A 22,490-nucleotide genomic window follows, 5' to 3' on the forward strand; every position below is an offset into this window, starting at 1 on the left:
TCTAAAATTTCACGAGTCTATTAATGTCATTAGTTATCTGTACATAGTGCAGTACAGTCTATGTCAGTTTAAGACTTCGAAAACATCTAAGAGGTCGTGGTGCTAAAGCGTGAGGCGTATTTGCGTTTCGTAAAATGTCTGCGAAGTGGGCCAGTGGTCACAGTGAATCAGGAATATTGCGAAAGAGTGATTTCAAAGAGAAGAAAGAAGAGCTACTGGTGTTCGGCTACTCGTGCAAATTGTTCAGGGACGATGATAAAGCCCTGCACGTTGATCAAGGCAAACACCTCATACCGTGGATGGGGGACGAATCGTTGAAAATCGACAGGTTCGATCCGTTTTTTACTATAAGACTGTTAATGTGGCGCTAAAGATTAAAAAAGCAAATGTCCATTATCAGAAACTATTAAGTTTGTTGGAAGACCCTAAGATTTTCGCAGAGGACGGGCGACGCCGCCGCGCGCCGGGGGAGGCCGCGTCGCGCCGCGGCACCGCGTTATGTTACGGTGACAGGCGCCGGTGGTATGTATTGCACATAACGGTACACTTGCGTATGTATACACTAAGGTCCCGTACCCGCTCCTACACCCGCCGACAGTGACTTGTTTGCTGCCTTTCATTTAAACACACGCGCGACTTGTACGGCTGTTGCCTGCTGCTGCTTGCTCACCGCCGACCGTTTATTGCTCTATTTAAACTTGTCATTTTTATTAACCTCTGGACTCTGGGCAAGATTGTGTGTTAGTATGTCAATGCAGCAAACATTTATATTTATCAGGAAGTAAAACTGTGGTCTGTAATTACACATGTGAAGAGCTAATCAGCTATAGTTGTTCATGCAAACAGAATATCTCTTATGAGATCAAAGACAGTGAAAAAATTAAAGATAACCTCTTTGTAGCTCTTGGTTATTTAATATAATTTGTGCATATTACTTGTATGCAAGTAGTAACAACAATAAACTAGACTCTGTTCCATCTTCGACATGTCAGTTGACAACATCTACTTGCTTTTTTAACAATTCAATTCATTAAAACATTTATCCATTGCAAACAAACCACTGTCTTTCTGAAAGGTGTGTGATCACTACAGTTGTATTTCATGATAAACAACTTCAGTGTGAGGGTACTGGATGATTATGAGGGCACTACTGACTTCTATTTGCAAGAAATCCAGACGAGCCGTGCATCGGCATTGACACACTAAACTTGCTTCCACAGATATGATGCACGAGGCGCACTGCATGAACTGTCTTCCCTGGAGGCGCCACCTGGAGGCTTTGACTGGCGTGTTGAGCTTACCAGGACCGAGCAGGATGTGGAGCAGCTGTGTGATGAGGAGAGGTATCGTGCCCTGCACACAGATGAGGATGAAGAGGAAATGTATAAAGGTAGATAATATTTCACAACCCTTTTGCTATAAACAACCTGATATAGATTGGCTATGTGTTCTTCCTTAGTTGGTTCTGTGATTTAATGTTATTGTGCATCACATTTTAATATTGCGTTACAAGGAATGAAAACAACAATATAGTTCTCTCTTATAACCCTTCCAGGGCCATCTTATCAATATCTACTCTGTAATATATTGACTTAAAGGAAAAGTATGGTTATTATTGACAAATTGTAAGAATATGAAAATTTGTATCATTGCCAGAGGAGGAGCTGAAGCGACTACATGCAGCAGGCTATGGGCAAGTAGGGTTCAACTATGAAGCAAGTGTACCGCCACCTGAGCCGCCACCGCAGGAAGTGGATGAACCCTTCCTGCCTACTGCCACATTCAAAGCCCTCTTGCCACCTGACATCATTCTTGTAAGTCAGTCTACTCATTAATGTCTTCACATTTCCATTTATTAGACAGAAAGTTATTTTATCTTTAATTCTATTCTAATCCTCTCCTCTCTTCTTAAGAATGAATTAGAAAATTAATGCTATAGAAAATTTATTTCTTTACAGCCAGAAACACAAAAACAAAATGCCATCATAGAGAAGACTGCAAAGTTCATTGCAAGTCAAGGGACTCAAATGGAAATACTTATTAAAGCGAAACAAGGGGACAACCCCCAGTTCCAGTTTCTGAATAAGGACTCCTGTCTGCATGTATATTATAGGGCTCTTATTGCATTGGTGAAAGCCGGCAAATGGCCGGAGAAACCACCTGATCCTGTGGAAGGTGAGAATTTGGTGCACATTTTAACGCATGATATGTGTAGGCTATAGCACTCACATCAAAATGATTTGATTTTTTTCACCTGACTTGCAATGCTGTTATAGTGGTATTTGTAGATTCCGCAGGTGTAAGGGTGCATAGGTAGGGAAGTTTGAAGCTCTCCTGCCAGGGAAGGGGGCTTTTGCTAGGGATGCTACTGAAGTGACTCAAGGGCCCATACTAGTGTGTCCTGGCTTGGGCTATCATTCATTGACAATAGCATTTCTACTCAGGGGCATCCAAGAAAGCTAAATCATGGCTTGTTTTGTTGCTATTATACTTCCCGTATTGGTGCTTGGAAAAGTGATGCCAGTACTGAGAATCATACCTACCTGGGAGTACCAGACCATTAATAATTCATGTTTTCAAATCACAAATTATTTTGATGTTGTTAATTGACCCGGTCAATCCACAAAAGCATAATTTGAGGCAGAAATAAAAATTCGTTGAGCCTTAGTTTTATCATCTCTGTAAGATTTTGTTTGTCTGTAGTCAAGCGTGTTGCTTTTGGTGTTGTACCTTGTCAATACATTGACTGAAGTGTTTTATTACTTACAGAAAAGCATCAGCCAGTGACCGATGAGTACCTGCATCCGAGCTTGGCGTCCACCGTCATTGAATCCGTGAGTACCAGTGCTCAGGTACAACATAATTGCTATTCAACTTTAACATAAAGCCCATAAACCATCAATATTTGTTTATAATTATAATATTAACGGGCAACCTAACCTAAGTTTTAATGATATTAAGCTATCATTAGATTTTTAGATGGTAGGACACATGTCCTTGTACCATATGGTGGAACGAGCGGCTGTGTTCATGAAGTTTGAGGTGTGGAGATGTTGCAGGCGCCGTCCATCCCGAGCATCGCGTACCGGCCGTCCGCCGACTGCGACTACACGTTGTTGGTGTCGCGGCTGCGCGGCTCGCCTCCGCCGCGCGACACGCCCCCGCCGCCCGGCACCGCGCCCCTGGCGTTGCCACCCGCCGCCCCCCACGCCGCGCTCACCCCGCACGTCCCGCACGCCGCGACCCGCGCACACATCGTGCGCGCTCCCGTGCTCGTCGCACAGCGTGAGTGTGCTCTCTATTTGCAGAACTGCTGCTGCAACTCAAAGCAGATCAAATTACTATTAATATTCACTTCTTGTCTAGGTAAACTAAACCTGGTACTGGGACTGTAACCATTATCAATAGAATTAGATGCCCCCTATGAAACCCATCAAAGTAAAGGATGGAGGTAGATATTTACAAAATTTCCTTTTTTTTAATGAAGATCGTTAAGAACAATGACAGTTTAATTTTCGAACCCCCATTAACTATAAAATTTACTAATCTACAATTAAACTGTAGAGCGGCTAATGCTTTTACAAAGACTGTGTACTCAAATCGTAACATGCGACGCAGCGGCGGCGGCGGCCGCGGCTGCAGCGAACGAGCGGGTGGCGGCGCCGCGCCAGGTCTCTGCGCCCGCCGTGCCCACCGTGCCTCCGGCGCCCGTGCATTCCACCGGCCTCAGCCTCATGAGCAACTACAACTCGGACACCGGCACCGACACAGGTACTTACCTCTTCATCTACCACACAACACTATTTATTCAATATATATATTTATTTTACAAATTTTAAAGCTTACACAGTAATAATAGATATTTCTACTTCAGTTGGCTATAACTTTGCTGATGAACATCCTTGGATACATTAATATCTGTACAGGTGATGAGTTATTGGTGTAAAAGCGTTAAGGCTATCAATTAAAATAGTGTGTTAATTATCAACGTATCGTTTATTTAACGGCAAAATGCTTCGAAGCTTTTACACCTAGTTCCAACTCACCTGCATAAAGTGAAATCTCTGAAGTATGTTACATTCATTTATTTTCTCTGCTGTAATACGACAGCACAGTAACTTGTTGCAGTATAAGATAGTAAGGAATAATTAAATTTAACATATTAAGAGTGTTTGGAAAAAGGCTTGAAAAACTATTGCACCTATAGCAGAAATAGTAATACAAAGATATTTATATTCTAGGGAAATATTTACTTATTACTAATAAAAAAGTGGTGCTGTAGGCGGAATGCTGCTATTGAAAATAGTAAAAGTTTGCAATACGATCACGCCTCAGCTGAATAATAGTATACAGGAAGCAGACATCCGGACAACTGTTTTGTAATGATCTTAGAAGAAGAGGAAGCATCACAACCACAGCTGATTGACAAATTGTGAAAATTATGGAATGAAAATATCGTCTTGTCTCAGCTAGCGGGTTTCAGCAACCAAGCGGCATTGCGCTCTTTTTCATCTGTCCATTAATTGAAGGAATCCTTTCAGATTCGGAGGACAGCAGCTCGGACGAGGGCAAAGGGTCGGCGCGCGCGGAGGTGCCGCCTGCCGACGTGCAGCTGGTCATCGACAAGATGGCGGCATACGTGGCGCGCAACGGAGACGAGTTCGCGGACATCGTGCGCGCCAAGCACGACCCGCGCTTCGCCTTCCTGGAGCCCGGCAACCCCCACCACGCCTACTACCGCCGCCTCATGCGCGCCAAGCGAGCCCAGGGCTCCGCCGCCGACGCGCAACGCGCCAACGGTACGCCGGGTGCGCCCGCGCACTTTTCTTATTGTTTTGACTAAACACCCATTGCCACATGCCAGCCATTGTACAAACCTCTTAGTAAACCTTACACAAACTATTGCCCATCACAACCAAAACTACATTCAAATAACAGCACATGTAATTACCTTTTCCTGTATGTGATAGAAATATTGAACGGTTTGCTCAGGGTGTGCATGATGACAAGCAGGATATAGTGTTCAGAATGCTACTGCACACAGTATACATAAACACAAATAATGTATTAATATGTTATGAAAAGCCTGCCTATGTCATACAATTAGATTATAAAGGCCATGAAAGTTCTTTTTCATATCCTGTTCTGTGCACCTTGCTGCTGGAAATGTATTCCACAGACTGCGACAATAGCGAAGGTTTTTTGGAAAGTAGTTTACTGTGTCGTAGTCATTTAAGATGTTCAGTACGATTTTGTATTTTCAGCCGTCGTGTCGTTCTCAATTAAGAAACACAAGGAGCCGGACCCCATCCTGCCGAAGCCGGCGTTGCCCTACGAGTCCAGTTCCGACGACGAGTCGGAAAGCTCCAAGCAGGACAAGCATGAGGAAACGGAGAAGAAAGAAGCTCCAAAGTCCAACATTCCCGAAGTAATTCCCGTTAACAACATGCTCCCAGTGGTGGTGTACAAGCTGGAGGGTACGCAGGCCAACAACCTGCCCATAGTCAAATCCTTTGAAGCCATACCTATAGTCAAGCAGATGCCGAAACCTGCCCTCGTGGTGCCCGAGATAAAGGAAATTGAACAGAGGATAATAGAGAAGCCAGTTGTGTTCCAAGAAAGCCTCGTCAAAACGATTCCTCAGAGTATAAATAAAATAGAAGAAAAACCAGAAAAGGTGCAAGTACATGTACCAAAACCTGAAATTGTCAAAAACAAAACTACGCACAGGGAAAGCTCTGTGAGCAGGAGCCGCGACAGACGGAAGTCCGAGCGCAAGAGAGAGTACAGGTCCAAGTCGGCGAGCAGGGACTCCCGCCGACTTGAACGGAGGAGTGCAGAGAGAGAGAAGAGGGAGAAGGATCACGACAGGGAGAAAAAGAGAAGAAAGGTCAGCAAGGAGGCATTGGAGAGCGAGATCATTTCTTTGGTGGACAACTCGGACGACCTGATCGATCTCACCGGAGAGCACTCGGATTGTAAAGGTAGGCACGGAGTACTATGGTGTAAGGGAATGCGCGCTTGGCGGCGCGGTCCGTCCGGGACTGAGCAGGCGTCGTGTTGCAGTGGGCGGCGCTGCGGAGGCGCCGGGCGCGGGCAGGCGCGCGACGCGGCGCGCTGCCGACCTGCTGCGGCGCGCGGGCCTGCACCCAGCCGCGCAGCTGCCAACCAGCTCGCTGGCCAGCGCCATGGTGAGTGACGCCGCAGCGAGTTATTTTGACCTCTGAACGTGGGACAGGGGCCGACGCCGCGCTCCCCGCGCGCACTATTAAAGCAATCGCCCGCTCGTGCGATGTAACCGCTCCGCCTGTAGCCGGGTGACGCGTTGCATGCGCACGTGCGAGTGCGTTGTGTCGGGGCGCCGCGCCTGCGTACTTTTATATTCATTTTAGACAGGAGGTCGGGGGAATCGATCTCTCCCTTATTTAGTTTTAAATAATTAAACACCAGCTACTTTCTTCTACTTGCAAGCGCTAACAAAACTATTTTAAACTTGTTCAATGCTGTGTATTTCCTAAAATAAAAGTTGGTTCCATGACGGAGGTGCAAATTGTAATTGACTACTTACGTGCGTACAATAAAGTATGTCGAGAGTTTTAGTTTTTGTAAAGCAATCATATGAATCCTTTTCAAGCCTAAGTAAGGGTTGAGCATATATTTATACAAAGGAGAGTTATCTCCTAGTAACTACTAACCCTAACCCTCAGGACTATTGTATTCATTCAATCAGTGATTCCCATTAAGTACTTGAGTGAGCAGCCAAAATCATTTTGTTCGAATATACCGAAGCTAAATTCATAGTTCGACTGCTTGGTTTTGTTGTGTTGAGTTTCTGAATAGAACCGTTGGTTTACGTTTCCAGGTGGACACGCTGGAGACGCTGAGAAAGAAGAAAGAAGAGGAGGAAGAGAAACGCCGCCGGCGGGAGAAGAGGAGGCGGAGGGAGCGACGAGGTGAGTGCGCCGCCGCCGCGCCCGGACGCCCAGAGCAAACAAACGCTCACAATTGTTTATTTATTTTTATTAAGAAACATTACATGAGTAATAGTAAAATGACATAAAAAAAAACTAACAGATCCCTAATAATTAACTCGCACTACTCATTCCACGTGCATGTTTGAACTAAACCAGTAAATAGGACAAAACCATCATATTATTATGTTTATAATAACTTTTGTAGATATTATTATAATAATATACACAAATGATAACCAAAATGTCACAGTTTGAGCACCATCTACCGAGTCAGTTGTGTTAGAAAAATATTTTTGCTAAGAGTCGTCTGACCGTACCCGCAAAAATGTTGAATATGTGAAGGTCCGAGTGATGATGGAGTGGGTTCGGTCGAGCAGGTGGATTAGTCTGTGGAGCTATAATTACAACTAATTCTATGACTCAGCGGCAGCTTGGTCGATGTGGTCCACTGACACGACTCCATTAATAATTCTATTGACAAAGAGATCATTGATTTGTTGCGTTCGTTTGCAATGACGCCGCGGTTTGAGACGTGACAGTAATGTCGGCGCGCGCTGTCCGCAGGTTACGACGAGGAGCTGAACCGGCACAGGAAGAGCAAACGCAAGCGGCACAAGTGAGTTGTACTTAACTTATCTTTGTTGATCACTACTTAGACGTTGGAAGGCCCTGGGATGAGCAGCTCTAAGATTGTTGTGTGTCATTGCCTGCAAAACGACAACAATGTTTCTGTATAGAATGGTATCAAAAAAAAAATGTTGCATGATCAGCTGTTCTATACAACTGCATGGACAGCCCCCCGGCACGAGCTAAGTTCCTCGAGCACCTGCCGGAGTGCTGCCGTCGAATTACTAACTGCGCAATAGAGGCAGTGCGAGCTGTCCCCTGGGGTGCGCCAGCGCACGCTCCGAGCGGCCGAATAGCCCATTGGCTTGAGACTCTTTCCCACAAACAAATGATGTTGAAGCGCACCTATCGCGCCCGCTGGTGGCGCTACAAGGCTGACTTTATATTTTTTGCGCAGGTCGTCTGACGAGGAGCAGTCGGAGCAAGACGGGTGAGTCGAAGTTGATCCATAATAGCCTCCGTGTGGTGCGATGCGGCGCGATGCGGCTCGTGTCCTCCTTGTCAAATATTCCCTTTGCCATTTTAATTAAATATATGCACGGGGACTCTCATATAATATTGTAGTTTCCTACAAAGGTAACCATGACATTTTGTCATTGCACTACTGTAATACAACAATGCTAACTAAAATGTTGTAAACAGTGAATTTATTCGTATTTATTTGAGCTTTGAATACCAGAAATTCAAAATTGCGCGGAGTGAAGCCTCATCTCCACGCTCTCGGTTTTCAGTTTGCGGTTCAATGTGGAGATGTAATATTGTCTTTGACCCTTTCTTTGTAGGTCCAAGAAGAAGAAGCGCAAGAAAGATAAGAAGCACAGCTCCAGAGACAAGAAGAGAAGGAGAAGGGAGAGCGAGCCGGAAGAGGACGCGCCGATCAACATCGACCTCACGAACACGCTCAAGGAGCTCCGCACCGCCTCGCCCACGAGGGACCTGGGCCTCGACGTAGACGTCACGCAGCGTACGCTCTTCAGGGAAGATACGTCCGACGACGACGGGGAGGAGGGCGAGCTCGCGGAGCGCGCGGCCGGCAGGAGGGGGCGCAGGGAGTACAGCGAGGGCGAGTGGTCCAGCGACAGCGCGGCCAGCACGCCCGACAGCCGCCCGCCCGCCTAGCGTCGAGCGCCTCGAGCCCGGCGATAGCGCCTCAATATAGACATTATTGAATTATTATTATAAATCAAAAACATATTCATATTGTACTGGTCTAATTCAGTGATAAGAATAACAACATGTTTACAACAAAACGCATTATTTGTACACAACGAACTCCATCAGGCGTCGGCGCCGTTAGCTCTGTGTTAGCGCCGGGTAGCGGGTAGTGCTATATATCAGGGTAATGTGTGTTTACGAGGAAGATACTACTTGTCGGGACCGACGTCGCGCCGCCTCCCAACTGATAACGAATCTTAAAACATAAACAACACGCCTGAACAATATCGATGTCCTTGTGGCGGTGCGGTGTTATCGTATTGTATTTTTTAACACGTCGCGCACGAGGACTATTGCGCGTCTACATTACTTGCATGAGTTTGTACACGTGAATCTGTCGGATTAATAACAGATCTTAAACGTATGCAACGATAAACAATTGCAGTAGTTTTGTGAACAGTGCCGGACGAACACGTTGTCTACGTGAAAGGGAACGGGTGCCTGCGCCCCCGAGCGCCCCCGGGGGCTGGCGTCGCCAGCCGGAGTGACTGAACATATAGATAGTTTTTTAATCAAACACGTGTTTCATTTCGCCCCGACCCCCCGTCCCCGCTGTCTGCGCCAACGCATGCAGTTACCGGCGGATAATCCCGCGTCTGTTGCGACCATAAACATGTTCGCCATTGTGAGCGGATGGAAAATTTTCCTTCAATGTTTGCTGTCGCAGATAACGTCTGCGTTGAGGGGCGCGAGAGCGGGGCGCTCGTTATCGCGCGTGCAAACACTTTATTGTTTTTCGCCGCGCCGGCCGACTGCGGGCGCTCCGGGTGTCCGATGCAAAAGTTTATTCATATTGCACACTTTTCATTGATAAAAAACTTACCGAACTGACCACACGCGTCACATTGTAAGCGGTTCCAAACGGATCCTGGTCTGTGAGCCGCGCGCAACACACTCGTTCGTATCTCTTGCGCTATAATCCCTTTCACAAACTTCAATACAATAGTTTTCAAAATATATTATTTTGGATATAGAAAAAAGATTTATTAACTTGCCTGGTGAACCTTTTAACTTTATTCTAAACCAAAGTAAATTACTCTAATAAGAAATAGGCAGCGCGCAGGCGGGCCGTGACCGACGCTCAGCGTACAGCGCGACTGTGACGACAACATTTTGTGATGTCCCCGCTCATACGAGCAGCCGAGGGAATTTGAAGTGTTGCCTTTGCACCTGCTCGTTGCCTGCTGTACCCGCCCAGGCAGCCTAAATGCTCTGCGACCGCCCGCTCCGGCAGTGTGGTGCGATATGGCGATATGTGTGTACCGGCCCGTAGGAGCCATCAAGGCAACATCTATAAATTGCCAATAGGAAAATGAAACTAAGTAAAAATTTTCATTTTTTTTGACAACTTTCACCGCTGCATTTCTTCTCGCTCTGATCTTTTGAGATAGTTAATTTGGTGAGCACCAGAGACAGTCTCGGCCCGGGCCGCTACATACTACGGCTTCGTTGGATGAAGCCGCCGCGCTCTTGCGTGAGTTCGGTGGAGGAGGCGACCTGGGCTTGGGCAGTCACTTCTCGGTACACCCGCACAACGTTCCGACTAACATTACTTAATCCATTGCGCCGCTAACGTATCTATATTATTTATAAGGACAGTTTTCAGCAGGATTTCGCGCGCGCTGCACCCTGACGACACCGTCACACACCAGCAGTTTGTCGCCTGCAGCCGCCGCACCACAAGTTACATTAAGTGGCACATTCATTATCCCACGACTCGCCCACGGCACACGGAACGAGCGCATTGTTGGCATGGAACTACGGCTGTTTCTGCCCGAGGATGTATTAGACAAGATCTACTCTAAATCTTCTAATTATAAATAGAAAATGCTACGATTATAAACCACCAGTACACGGATACATATGTGACCTCCATTCATACGCCGCGTGACTGTGGAAGCCCTTTTATAGTTAATTGTTAAATATATAATTGTTGTAATATTCTGATATTAGCAACAAACAATGAGATATCCGGTCCGCCCGGACACTTGCCGGTCGCTACCAAAGCCGGAAGCGCCCGCTGCTCGCACGCTGAGGTCTCCGGTGCGCTGGGATCGAGACGTCTCGTCTCCTCGTCTGCAGGCGCACCCGCGAGTTCGCGCTTAGCGCTCCGAGCAGCTGAAGCGACAGCGAACTTTTCATTTTACTCGTCCGCCGTTCTTGGAGACTTCTCCTACATCCCTCTGTCTTTTCACTAACTTTATTTTCATCTTCCTCTATTATTTTATATTCATCCTTCTTTCTTTAATTCGTCACATTCTCTGCCGTTCCTTTCCACACTTTTATTCCCTTTCTTACGTCACCTTTACCACCAGAAATCTGCATATACGTTTTATATTTTTCTATTTATTTACTTTTGTTTATTTAAATATTTTACATTCCATTTTTTTGCTTTTTTATTTTCTATATCGCGTACTGTCCCAGTTTGTTTTCTCACTCTATTCTTACCCGTTTAGACTTTGTTGCTCTACTTCTACTTAATATATTTTTACTCCAAGAAGATTTGACTCCTTTCTTCTTCCTCTAACAGCTTTGTATTGTGGGGAAACCTCTGTTCTCTCCTGCTACCGGCATTCATTTATTTGGAGACACCAATAACAATAACGTATCGAATATACTAGTAGGTCCTTTTTAATGTTGTACGACTGTATATATAAACGCGACCGCTACTAACGCAATAAAGTAATTAAAAATGAACAACGCAACGGCTCAGATAGTTGAAATAAGCTGCAATTAATCAAAACTAAATAAATTGTTAACAACTTAATGCTAGTACAGCCAACGCAGTGCTGTGTGTGTACATTGCAGTTACATCATAGATAAGATGATGTACTTGTTATTTATATCAGTAAAGTGTTTCATTACGATTTACGAAGGTGTTTTTACAACAACCAAATTATTTTTTTATTAGGATCTGTATTCCACAGACTTCAGCGACCGCGCCTTTATTTTTACTAATATATTTATTAATTCAGATTTTATTTGCTTACGTTTTTGCATGTTACAGTGTTAAAGTATTTTAAACTGTTTACTAATTTGAATCGTAACCGCTTGAAAATAAGTTGAAATCGACTAATAATTATGATTATTTTTTTATCATAAGGCGATCTTGCAATCGCTCTGAGCCACGACACTGGGCAAAAAATGTACAACGCGGGTATTTTTGAGAACGTTCTAGATACTTCTTCTATATTCACTAGTACCTTCATTATGTATGTTTCACAAATTTTCTCTCAAAAGGGAGTTGACGATGCGAGCGCAGATGCCTGCTGCTGGTGCTGGTAGCAGTCTATAAGGTTGAAGATCATAGGTCAACAAGAAATCGCTTTGTTGAATTGCAGGATTGTTGTCAATAACAAATATTTAGAAAAAATTATAGTTCCGCGTTTAAAATTTCGAGAGGCACCGGAATGTTCATAATAAATCTTAGATTATAACAAGTACTTTTCTATTCCGTTAACTAATAATCGTTGCATCAACATCTTACTGTCTAATCTCGCTACATTGATTGCTTTCCTCCCTTTGCATTGCTTGTAGTTGTTTTGTGCGTGTGTTCATATTATTTTACGTTGTACACACAATCATTTTATAATATGAGATGAGAAGCGGCATGAGTATTGCAATTGCAGTATAACAGTCAATCCATTAAGGGAATAAAAAGCTATGAATGCGAACAAACAGCGTCGGCGAGCGCGAGGCGTGCGCGCGGACTGTCCACCCCGTTGTGAATGTGCAGCCGTCGTGAACACTGAACATAAGCTATCGATATGATTGTCTTGCGTTTCTATACAGGAGCTTAACAAGAGATCGATGCAAAATCAAACGTTACAGAAGACAAGCAGGGTCCTGGTACCTATTACTATCTGGGTAGTTTAGTTTAGGAATAGAGTAGCCAAGGAGTGGTGAGGTTCTTTATTCTAATTGATATAAGACCGTTGTGCGAAGTAAACCGAATGATTGTACTGGATGGAATATTTTCACAGAATGCCTAAATCTGTCAAAGCTTTATGGCTAATTATACACTTTTGAAAATAATGTTAGGGAAAGTTTCCATCGTAGCGCGGCGCATCAGTTATAGTCCTGTTGCTCGAGGTCCGTTAACTGTCAACAATAGGATTATGTTGGCGCTGGTAAGAGTCCGTGGATTAGGAAGTGCAAAATAAAATATGAAGGTCCAAGTGGCAACAATATTAGTCTTTACAGCAGTTGCGATCGGGACAGGACAAGAAGGCGTGCTCATGTGGCTCCTCACCACCTCCTTACCGTCAGGCAGCTTGCATATGCAGACCGATAGATAATGTTACCGAGCTTTTGCTGCCTTCGAAAAGAACTCAGCCGGTCCCGCAGTCTGCTCGTTTCACGCTTATGTCACACAAAACAAATAATATATATATATATATATATATATATGAGCAGTCCTAGATATATATATATATATATATATCTAGGACAAGCCCCCCAGCTTGGCAAGTCCAAGAAAGTCCAGGAAGAGATCACTCGCCGAATTTAACTCGGACGGCAGCCTTCGGTGAGCTTCCAAATATTTTCCCGACGGTCTTTGACCAATGTGTTGCCAGTGGTGATGTACGAATCCGAGACGCGGTCGCTGACAACGGGCCTGATAGGAAGGCTCAGAGTCAACCAGTGTATAATGGAGAGGGCTATGCTCAGAGTTTCTCTGCCAGGTGGAATCGTGGATTGATGACGTAGTCCAGGTCGCGGGAAGTCTCCGGACGAATGCAGCGCAGGACCGCTCATCGCAGCGGTCTTTGCGGCAGACCCGCGCCGCGCGGCCTCTGTCAGCTGAAGAGAAGAAACAAGTAATTTGGTTTTGAATCTAATTACACACATTATAACGAACAAATTTAATTTGATTTTTACTTTGGCGAGTTATTTCTACAATTGTTACGTGACATTTGTAACAGTGGAGATGGCGCGCCGGGAATGCGAATGTCGTCCACTTGCCGATGCAACGCCGCTCCGTAGTTCATTGAACACTTATACTATTCACAGCATGCGCACCTACAGCTAGTTAACGAGCGTGTAGCTCTGTGAGGCGCGCGGTGGGCTCGCGGTCGGGCGCGCCGGACGAATCAGCGGCAATAACAAAAGATTGTACATCGCGATTAGTATTTTCAATGGAAATTATCAGATATTAATTAATATTGGCATATTGATAAACGGGCGGCAGAGCTGTCAGTTTCCAGTCGACCCGCTGGTTTCCACAGCGTAGGCGTGGGCACACATTATTTAATATCATGAACTCAAATAAGTTTAGTATGTGTTTTTTTATTTTAAATTTAAATAAATGATCGGCGCCATTGACTACAGAATTTATAAATAAATAAATTTTCGATAGCCTCCCGTAAACGGGCGCCGCGTGCGACCGCAGACGACCGGATATTTGATTGTAGCGCTAAGTAGCGAGGATCACAAGTTCTTGTCTTGTTGATCATGTAATGGTTATCATAACATTTCTCGCAATAGAACACTCTCATCGGAGTATGTGAAAAAATCGTCTTAAAAGTTGCAGACTCCGCGACAGACGAAAATCCGAGTAGTTCGCCGGCATTCAGCGCTGCCCGGCCTTGCGATGAAGTCTACGAGAGCGAAAAGGAAATAACACATGGACTATACTGCCGGCGGGCGCTCGCGGGCACCGCCGCTGCCCGTGCCTTCGCCCTCGCGCGACGCCGGCGGGGTGCCGGTGTGAAACATTCCTTAGCGATTGCAGAAGGTATTGCGCTTGGAATTCTCAACACGTTTACACAGTATTCAGGAAAAGTGTTGGAAGGCTATCGTACTTGTGCTGCGAAGAATGATTCTACTGCGGGAGTAGCACGACCAAAGCGGCGAACAGCGGCATCGGACCGAACGCTGCGGACGTAATGACACTAGCCTGCAATTTAATCTTTTTAATAAATAAATCAATGATACCTTGATTCAATTTTTGAACCGGACACGGGGGCGCCGGCGCTGCTGTTCACAACCCTGAGACTATCTCGGGCTATCGTCGCAGCCCTACTGCGCAGTGCTGCGCACTTGTGCGATAATCTCACGGATAAATGAAATCCGCGTTTATCTGAACGCGTGCATATATAAGGGCGCGGACCGAGTGCGCCAGTCAATGCTGCAGCAGCACAGCGCAGCGCAGCGCAGCGCAGCGAACACGACCATGGCTAATACGGTGAGTGCCGTCGGGACATAGATTAGTTGCAACGCGCACTCGACGGTACGGCTGACGGCGGCGGTTGTCCGGCAGGGCGGCGCGGCGCATCTCCCGGACCCGTCGCGGCTGCTGCGGCCCGAGCCGGTGTTCGCAGACAAGCCGCTGCTCGCTTTCCGCGACTACTCCGCGGACGACGGCGACCCCGTCAGGGAGCGCGTGCGCCGCACTTACTACGCCATGCACACGCACGTCACCGTCGATCTGGTCACCAGTGAGTATAAGGCAGCGCCAGCAGTCTTCTCTCTTCCTCTCTATTCGCAGCGAGCGCCTAATGGCCCCTTTGCAGCGGAACGCTTTAATCAACCTCATGTAATACTTTAAATTGCAATCAGCAGCTCCTGCTTTCTGATAAGCGCGCCGCTCAGGACTGACCCGCTCCGATCTGCTTAATGAAATAAACTAATTCTTTCGTTTATCAGAGAAACGCGAAAAGTGGCTGAAGTTCAACCACTTCAGAGCGACCGTGAAGGACACTTTGATCAAGCTGAACGAGCTGGTGGATGAGTCGGACCCTGACACCGACTTGCCCAACATCGTGCACGCCTTCCAGACCGCGGAGCGCATCCGGCAGGACTATCCCGACGAGGACTGGTTCCAGCTCACCGGCCTCATCCACGACTTGGGCAAGGTGAGACGTGCTAGATGTAGGTGTAAAATTGGATGATACCCGTAGAAAAGTGCCGCGGAATTGTTAATTAATTTTTTTATCTCTTTAGCTAATCATTATTACTTATGTTAATGAACTTGCAATTTATAGCTAAGATGCATGTGAGAGTGTGTAAACGTTAACAAACTCTCTGTCACTTGGGAGCGAGCTGCAAAAGCGCTTCACTGTATCGCCCGCGCTCGGCGGCGATGAGCTGATGAGGTCCCTACCGACGCCGAAGCTTGTGCCAGCCTCCCGCCGACAGCACGAGTCCGCTTCTGTTCAAAGACACATCCACACTTTAATTCACAAGCAAAACTATAAACACGTCGACACTTTAACGCGTCCACACCAGCTCTGATAAAGCACCATTCACCGTATAAGCGGTGTACAATATTCGCACGTTCGCAGGTGATGGCGTTCTACGGCGAGCCGCAGTGGTGCGTGGTCGGCGACACCTTCCCCGTGGGCTGCAAGTGGGCCAAGAGCATCGTCTACGGACCGGACAGTTTCAAGGACAACCCTGATACTTACAACCCGAAGTACAAGTGAGTTTAATGCCAACTCACAGAAGAATGTCGTTACGATGCTGTAAGGGAAGAACTCCATTATTTTCGTTTCGAGGAGGATATATCCTGTGTTTGCATAAGATGCCTTTCCCTCTGGGAAGATGTCACGGTCACGTCTTTTTCTTTGGTCTTTCCCGATAAAATAGGTTCAGTATTCACCCTTAGTACTTTATAATAGCACGGAACATGCCTCGCCCCGTGCCTTCACAGTGCAGCGGGACGAGATTACTTCCTGATGCTGTGCTCTCTGGGTTCGCTCAAAGCGGACGATGAAGGTCCCCGCCCTTAACGTCTACGAACGAGATGCTTTCTAGTAGCCTTCTTTGAAACGATTTAAAATTCCTCAGCCATTTTGTACCGAGACCTGGATCACAAAGTAGCCGCGACGGGGCATCCGTCGCTGCCTCGTCGAGTATTTTTTTGAGCAGGTTATGTCCGTATCCGATTCCTTACGGTGCTCTCTGGTGCCAGAGACTGTCGCTCCGCCGTCGTTCGCTTATTGACGCGACATATTGTGCGCAGCACGGAGCACGGAATATACGCGCCACACTGCGGCCTGCAGCGCCTGCTGATGTCCTGGGGCCACGACGAGTACATGTACCAGGTGCTGGTGCACAACAAGAGTAAGCTACCGCAGCAAGCGCTCTGCATGATAAGGTAAGGGATAGAATGAGAGAGAAACAGCTTTGAAGATCCGTAGGGAAGGAGGTATCAGGTTCTTCGTTCAGTGCTAAGAGAAGTTTAATGATGTTTCAAGATATCGTATTGTGCGCTGTAAGTGATAAGTGTGCTTGTTTTGTTGATGATTTGTGATTTCGTGTGCAATCTTTAATAAATAAAATGAATAAATAATGCTAAAGGTAACGAAAGTAATGTACCCTTACAATAAATAGACTGCTCTCTTATCTTGTCGCACATCTTGTTGCCACACGTGACGCGGTCGTTTGGCGCTGTGCACAGGTACCATTCGTTCTACCCGTGGCACTCGGGCGGGGACTACCGCCACCTCACCGACGCCGGGGACGAGCAGGTCCTGCAGTGGGTGCTCAAGTTCAAGTAAGTCAGATGCCGTGTGCGGTCGCCCCGGGCACGACCCGGACGACCAACTGTGTCAGATCGACAAATACTTACGAATCCTCTAAGCAATCGCGCATTAGTTAATGCACAGGAGAGGACTCCAGTGGTGACTCAGACGACGAGCGCGGTGCCTGGACGAGGCGCTGTGCGTGCAGCACAGTATCCTTTTTCTGTTTACGTCCAGAGGTTATCACACCTTTAAGCGACAATTTCAAACTAAATATTATAACAATTGTAAACTAAATAATTGATGAATAACAGTAACGCGTGTCCTTCGTTGCAGCCGGTACGACCTGTACACGAAGAGCGCGGGCGTGCCCGACATCGAGGCGCTGTGGCCTTACTACGAGAAGCTCATCGACAAGTACATCCCCGGCGTGCTCGAGTGGTAGCGCACTGCTCACAGTTAAATAAACGTTAATGAGTTACGAGAAAATACTTTGTTTTACTTCACTCCCCGGCGACGTACTTTCCTAAAGCTGGCCGGTTCGTTTGGCAAGTAAAATACACAGTTGGCGGCGGCGTATCCAGAATAATCTGCCAAGCCAGTGAATGGTTTATGTCAGCCAAAAGTACTCTGTGCTGCCCGCCGTTACTGATGTTGTATCTACCACTTGACCTTCATACTTGATTGCTCGCTTCCTGACCCGCCACAATAATCGTTTTATAGAACAACGATAGACTACGAGCCTCGGTTGAAGTGCAAAAGGACTGTAACTAATGCGCCGCGCGACGGGGGCGATTCTTGATGAAGTCATTTTCGCTAGCTATATAAACAGCCATGTATCTTTAACAATTTAAAACTTACTCTGAGTCGGCCTCCGCACATCTCACCCCTTTATAGTTAGCGCCTCGCCCTTCTCCCCCCGCACCTCAGTAAAGACCAAGAGACGTCCTAAAGACGTTCTCCTCACGCCCATCAGAGGGTTCCCACACAACACTCGCCACACGGCACCCCTTGCACTCACTCACAACACTGCAAGCGCAAACCTCTCAGCATTATCAGCAACCACTGCACCTGCAACGCTTTACAAAGGTCGCCGCATTTTACACAACAAAACCAAACACTGCGCACCACGCCACAACACCCGTTTTTAGAGAGCGACCGCTCGCTCCCTAACCGCAAACAACGTGGTCGAACCGTAGTTGGATCCGGATCCCTCCTCGGCTCGCCTGTGGTCCACGCTGCCGTCCCAACCCGCAACCACACTCCAGCAACACACCCCGTCAAAGTTCTACCGCGAAAAGCCTTAGCAACGTACGTACGTCACCGTGCAACTGGTGGCGTGCAGGGATCCGTAGGCGGCCCAACCTTCTGGACCCTCCTCATCAACCCTCTCCTGGAGGAGGTGGCAAAGACCGGGACACACTGCCAGGCGTTCGCAGACGACATCGTGCTGGTCTTCTCGGGGCAGAAGGCTTAGGACATCTCGAGTTGGGCCAATGCGGTTCTCGCCCATGTCCATGAATGGGGAGTCAAAAACAAGCTGAGGTTTGCACCACACTAAACAAAGGTGATGGTGCTAACCAATAAGCTGAAGTATGACTACCCATTACTGAGCATGGGAGGTGAGCCGTTTGGCCGGACTGTAGAAGTCCGGATACTAGGCCTCGCAGTTGATAATAGGCTCACCGAGAAGGAACAGGGCCTCTATCGTCAGCTGTGTAGGGCTGCAAAGGTATCTTGGGGTCTGAACTCGGAGGTGATCAGAATGATGTATCTGGCGGTACTGGAGCCGACTATTTTGTATGCAGCGAGTGTATGGGCGCCGGCGGCTAGGAATCTGCTGGTCAGCAGGCAGTTGGATGCGGTCCAGCGGGACTTAGCACAGAAGATCACGAGGACTCACAGGACTGCGTCCGTGCACTCGGCCCTCATACTTGCCGGGTTGCTTCCTCTGAACCTTCGGGTCCACGAAGCAGCCCGTTTATTTGGAAAAAAAGGGGTTATTCCCGGCAGGTGGTAAGGGACCGAGACCTGGAGGTACCGGTTAGCTACCTGAGACTACCACACCCGTCTGGTCAAGTTGGTGTGGAGTTCTCCTGTCTGGGGGAAAGTTCTGCCGATCTGGTAATTTACACCGACAACAGCCGCATAGAGGATAAGGTGGGTGCGGCGTTCTGCGTCATGCGGGACGCCGCAGAGTTGCACACAAAGAAACTCAAGTTGGGCAACTTCTGCACTGTATACCAGGCAGAGCTGCTAGCTCTAGCGGAAGCATCAGGGTACGCGGCCAACGGGTCCGCGCAGGCATACGCCATGATGAGCGACTCGCGGTCCGCCCTCGAAACTGTCGCAAGACCGAACACCCTCCATCCTTTAGCGTTAAGTTAAATTAAAAAATATTATGAAAGTGAGAGAAAAAGAGAAGGCTGTAAGATTATACTGGGTGAAAGCGCAAGCGGGGATGGAGGGGAATGAGAGGGCGGATCAGTTGGCCAATGACGCGGCCCTAAAGAGCAAAAGAAGACCTGAATATGAGAGATGCCCCGTTTCATTCGTCAAGCGACAACTGAGACTGGAGTCGCTCGACGAATGGAACAGGAGGTATATGGAAGGAACGACGGCTTCAGTGACGAGGATATTTTTCCCGGACACCATTTTAGCCTACCGCGTGCTCCGCAGTGTCGAGGTGGACGCGGTCCAGCTCTACACGGGGCACGGGGAGTTCTCTGAGTACCTCCACAGGTTCAAGCTCTAGGAGGACTTCTCGTGCTTCTATCAACCGGGCCTGGACCAGATCGTGATCCACCTTGTGGCCCAGTGTCCCGCATTCGGGAGACTCCGGTTCGACTTTGAGTGGCGGTCTGGTGTGAAAATCGAGGAGGAATCAATAGCCTCCCTGATAAGAGAAGAAAAAACCAAAGAAGAGTTCCTCCTATTCTGTAGAAAAATAATAAGTATAGTAATAGATAGATATAAAAGGTAATAAAAATGTAAACAACAAAAATCAAAAAAATGATGTAAAACCAAGTGATATTGTAATAATCCTATATAGAAATAACATAATAAAAATGTAAAATAGTAATGAGGGATGTATGAAAGGCGTTACAGAGCGAAAGGGAAAGACAGAAGAATTGTGGCAAGAATGAAAAGAACAAAAGATCATACGATGTATGAAAAACGATAATGAAAATGAAAATATATGTGAAAGAATTAAATAATGTTGAATAGTCCCTGTCCCACACAAGATAGGGGGTACGAGAGGCGCCCAATAGCGGGGGCCATAAAAAAAATGGTAGGCGTCGTACCAGCTTTAGTTTTTAGTTCTAGTTCGCGGACCCTTCCGCTCCGTGAACTCAGCTCCGATGAAGCTGTAAAATCCTTAGGGCTAACAGCATTAACATCATCAGAGAAAAAGCAAGTAATAATTTAAATATTCTGTGAAAGCGTTTCCTATGCAACTCATGCTGTTTACTTCACACAACAATCTCATATTTTAATTAGGATGGAGAATCTCTTTATTAACTATAAGTTTCTCTATTTTAATGTTGTTTAGAAGAAATACTCAATACATGGAACCTTCGTATCATTATATATATTAGATAACGTTGCACATCTGGTTCCTAACCAGTGTCGCAGCGACGCGATCTTCGAGGCATTGAGAAGAGGTCTCGATGCCAAGGAAATCCTGATGCGCGGGCCGGACGCGCGCGACTAATGGCGACAGCAACCATAACGTCAATCCGTCTCTTACAATATTTTGTTTGACAAAGAGTTCACGGATAACTTGTCTGGAACGGAACTTTGGCGGGCTTCTCTTTCTGTAGGCGTCTAACTACCCACATATTCATATGATAAGCCTTCAAGTTCTCAACATTGAGCAACTCCTCTCGGTAATTTAAACACTTTCCACTTTATGCCGAAAAAAGACGACACCACGGAAAGATTCGTAGTCCAAGGAAACTGAATGACTTTACATTCAGAATTCGCTCAGCTTTGCGATCGATGAATCAATTTTGCCCAACAGAATTACATCAAGCGCCTCAGCGAGGCAAGGCCGGAGCGAAACTGCGAGAAGGGCCGCGCAACTCCACGCATGATCACGACCGCTCTGTTTAGCGGACACGGTTGAGGAGGAGAGATTTAATTGTGCGATAGTAGATTCTCGGAGTCTACGACGCTTTGCATCAGTTCAAGGGCACACGTGCGGCCGCACCGGAAATTTAATTGGGAAACGTTCGCGTCGCAGCGCGCTGCCAGCTCGACAACATTGACCGAGAATGAATGCTCTTTGATGTTCATACTCCTTTATTTTCGTTTATGTAAGCACAAAACGATCCAAGATAAGTTAAAGTTGAAACATAAATAGGCATCACATTGCAACTGTATTGTGGGGTAGTCAGCCATTCAATGTTAATAGGAGGATGGGTAGATGATAATGGAAGCGGTGGTGGCGCGTTGCTCTTCGGCAAGAGCGCGCGATACGGCCGGCGCGCTGCGGCATGTCCCGCGGCTCTGCTGACATAATGACCGGAACGTGATGCGGCAGATGCCGCTGATAAGCAAATGCCAGGCCCCGCAACCACACCGCTGCGTCGTCCCGCCCCCGCCTCACTTAGCGCAGCTCTAAAGGTCACGTCTATTTTTATCCTCAACCGGAACACGCCCATAGCCATGCGGGAGACGAGGGCCGCGCAGCGACGGTCTCACGCGGTCCACCCGCCCGCCGCACGCTGTCCGCGCCGCCCCGCGCCCTGCGCAACTTCTTCCTGTGTTCATGAAAGGTTCATTTCTTTATAAACAACCGATACCTCATAAGCCTGCGTCACCGGCAGCTAGCTAGACTACGCTGTTCGAGGCGGTGCGAGCGCACATGAAGCTGATGTAAGCGTATTTGGACAATCGCATGTTCCGTGTACCTTATCATTTTACATCTCTGTGCACTAAATTATAAGATATTTAAGTAGTTACGAGCAGCGCTGGACCGCGGCCGCGCACTTAGCGCTGTAATTGCTGCAATTGAGCGCAGTAATCGACAGCGCGCCGCCGCCGGACATTTAAGGTGTCGCGGCGCGGCCGGGCCGGCAGTGCACAGAGACATGACGCAAGAACCGGTGAGTCCACCGCGCGCTCCGAGAGCGACCCTCGTGGCTACATCGCCTGTAGCAGCTCTGTGGAAAATGATTAATACTCTGTTGTTAAAGGAAGC

At 47.1% G+C, this 22,490-nt stretch overlaps 2 protein-coding genes across 3 annotated transcripts; both read left to right on the forward strand.

The window, feature by feature from the left end:
* The first annotated feature begins 48 nt into the window (after positions 1–48).
* Positions 49–9,327, forward strand: su(w[a]) (suppressor of white-apricot). 2 transcript variants are annotated; one of them, XM_068767365.1, is made up of 14 exons: positions 49–328; positions 1,221–1,390; positions 1,657–1,814; positions 1,959–2,175; positions 2,770–2,834; positions 3,060–3,285; positions 3,619–3,771; positions 4,542–4,799; positions 5,265–5,984; positions 6,067–6,191; positions 6,863–6,953; positions 7,539–7,590; positions 7,999–8,031; positions 8,384–9,327. In XM_068767365.1, the coding sequence occupies exons 1-14, from the start codon at positions 135–137 to the stop codon at positions 8,718–8,720; spliced, it is 2,799 nt and encodes a 932-aa protein (XP_068623466.1). In that variant the 5' UTR covers positions 49–134; the 3' UTR covers positions 8,721–9,327. The 2 variants fall into 2 exon arrangements, with proteins under 2 accessions (XP_068623466.1, XP_068623467.1); XM_068767366.1 differs by lacking the exon at positions 6,067–6,191 and having other exon boundaries at positions 8,384–8,446.
* Positions 9,328–10,061: 734 nt separating this feature from the next.
* Positions 10,062–17,773, forward strand: LOC137924416 (inositol oxygenase-like). The gene is made up of 11 exons (XM_068767814.1): positions 10,062–10,100; positions 10,227–10,337; positions 10,770–10,910; positions 13,502–13,636; positions 14,304–14,525; positions 15,025–15,256; positions 15,465–15,673; positions 16,103–16,239; positions 16,783–16,917; positions 17,221–17,316; positions 17,621–17,773. The coding sequence occupies exons 1-11, from the start codon at positions 10,062–10,064 to the stop codon at positions 17,727–17,729; spliced, it is 1,566 nt and encodes a 521-aa protein (XP_068623915.1). The 3' UTR covers positions 17,730–17,773.
* Positions 17,774–22,490: the final 4,717 nt, after the last annotated feature.

Source organism: Battus philenor, unplaced genomic scaffold (assembly GCF_028537555.1).
Source record: "Battus philenor isolate CCGP_79_NKW_IND1 unplaced genomic scaffold, ilBatPhil1.0.hap1 SCAF_23, whole genome shotgun sequence".
In the NCBI taxonomy this organism is placed as follows: Eukaryota; Metazoa; Arthropoda; class Insecta; order Lepidoptera; family Papilionidae; genus Battus; species Battus philenor.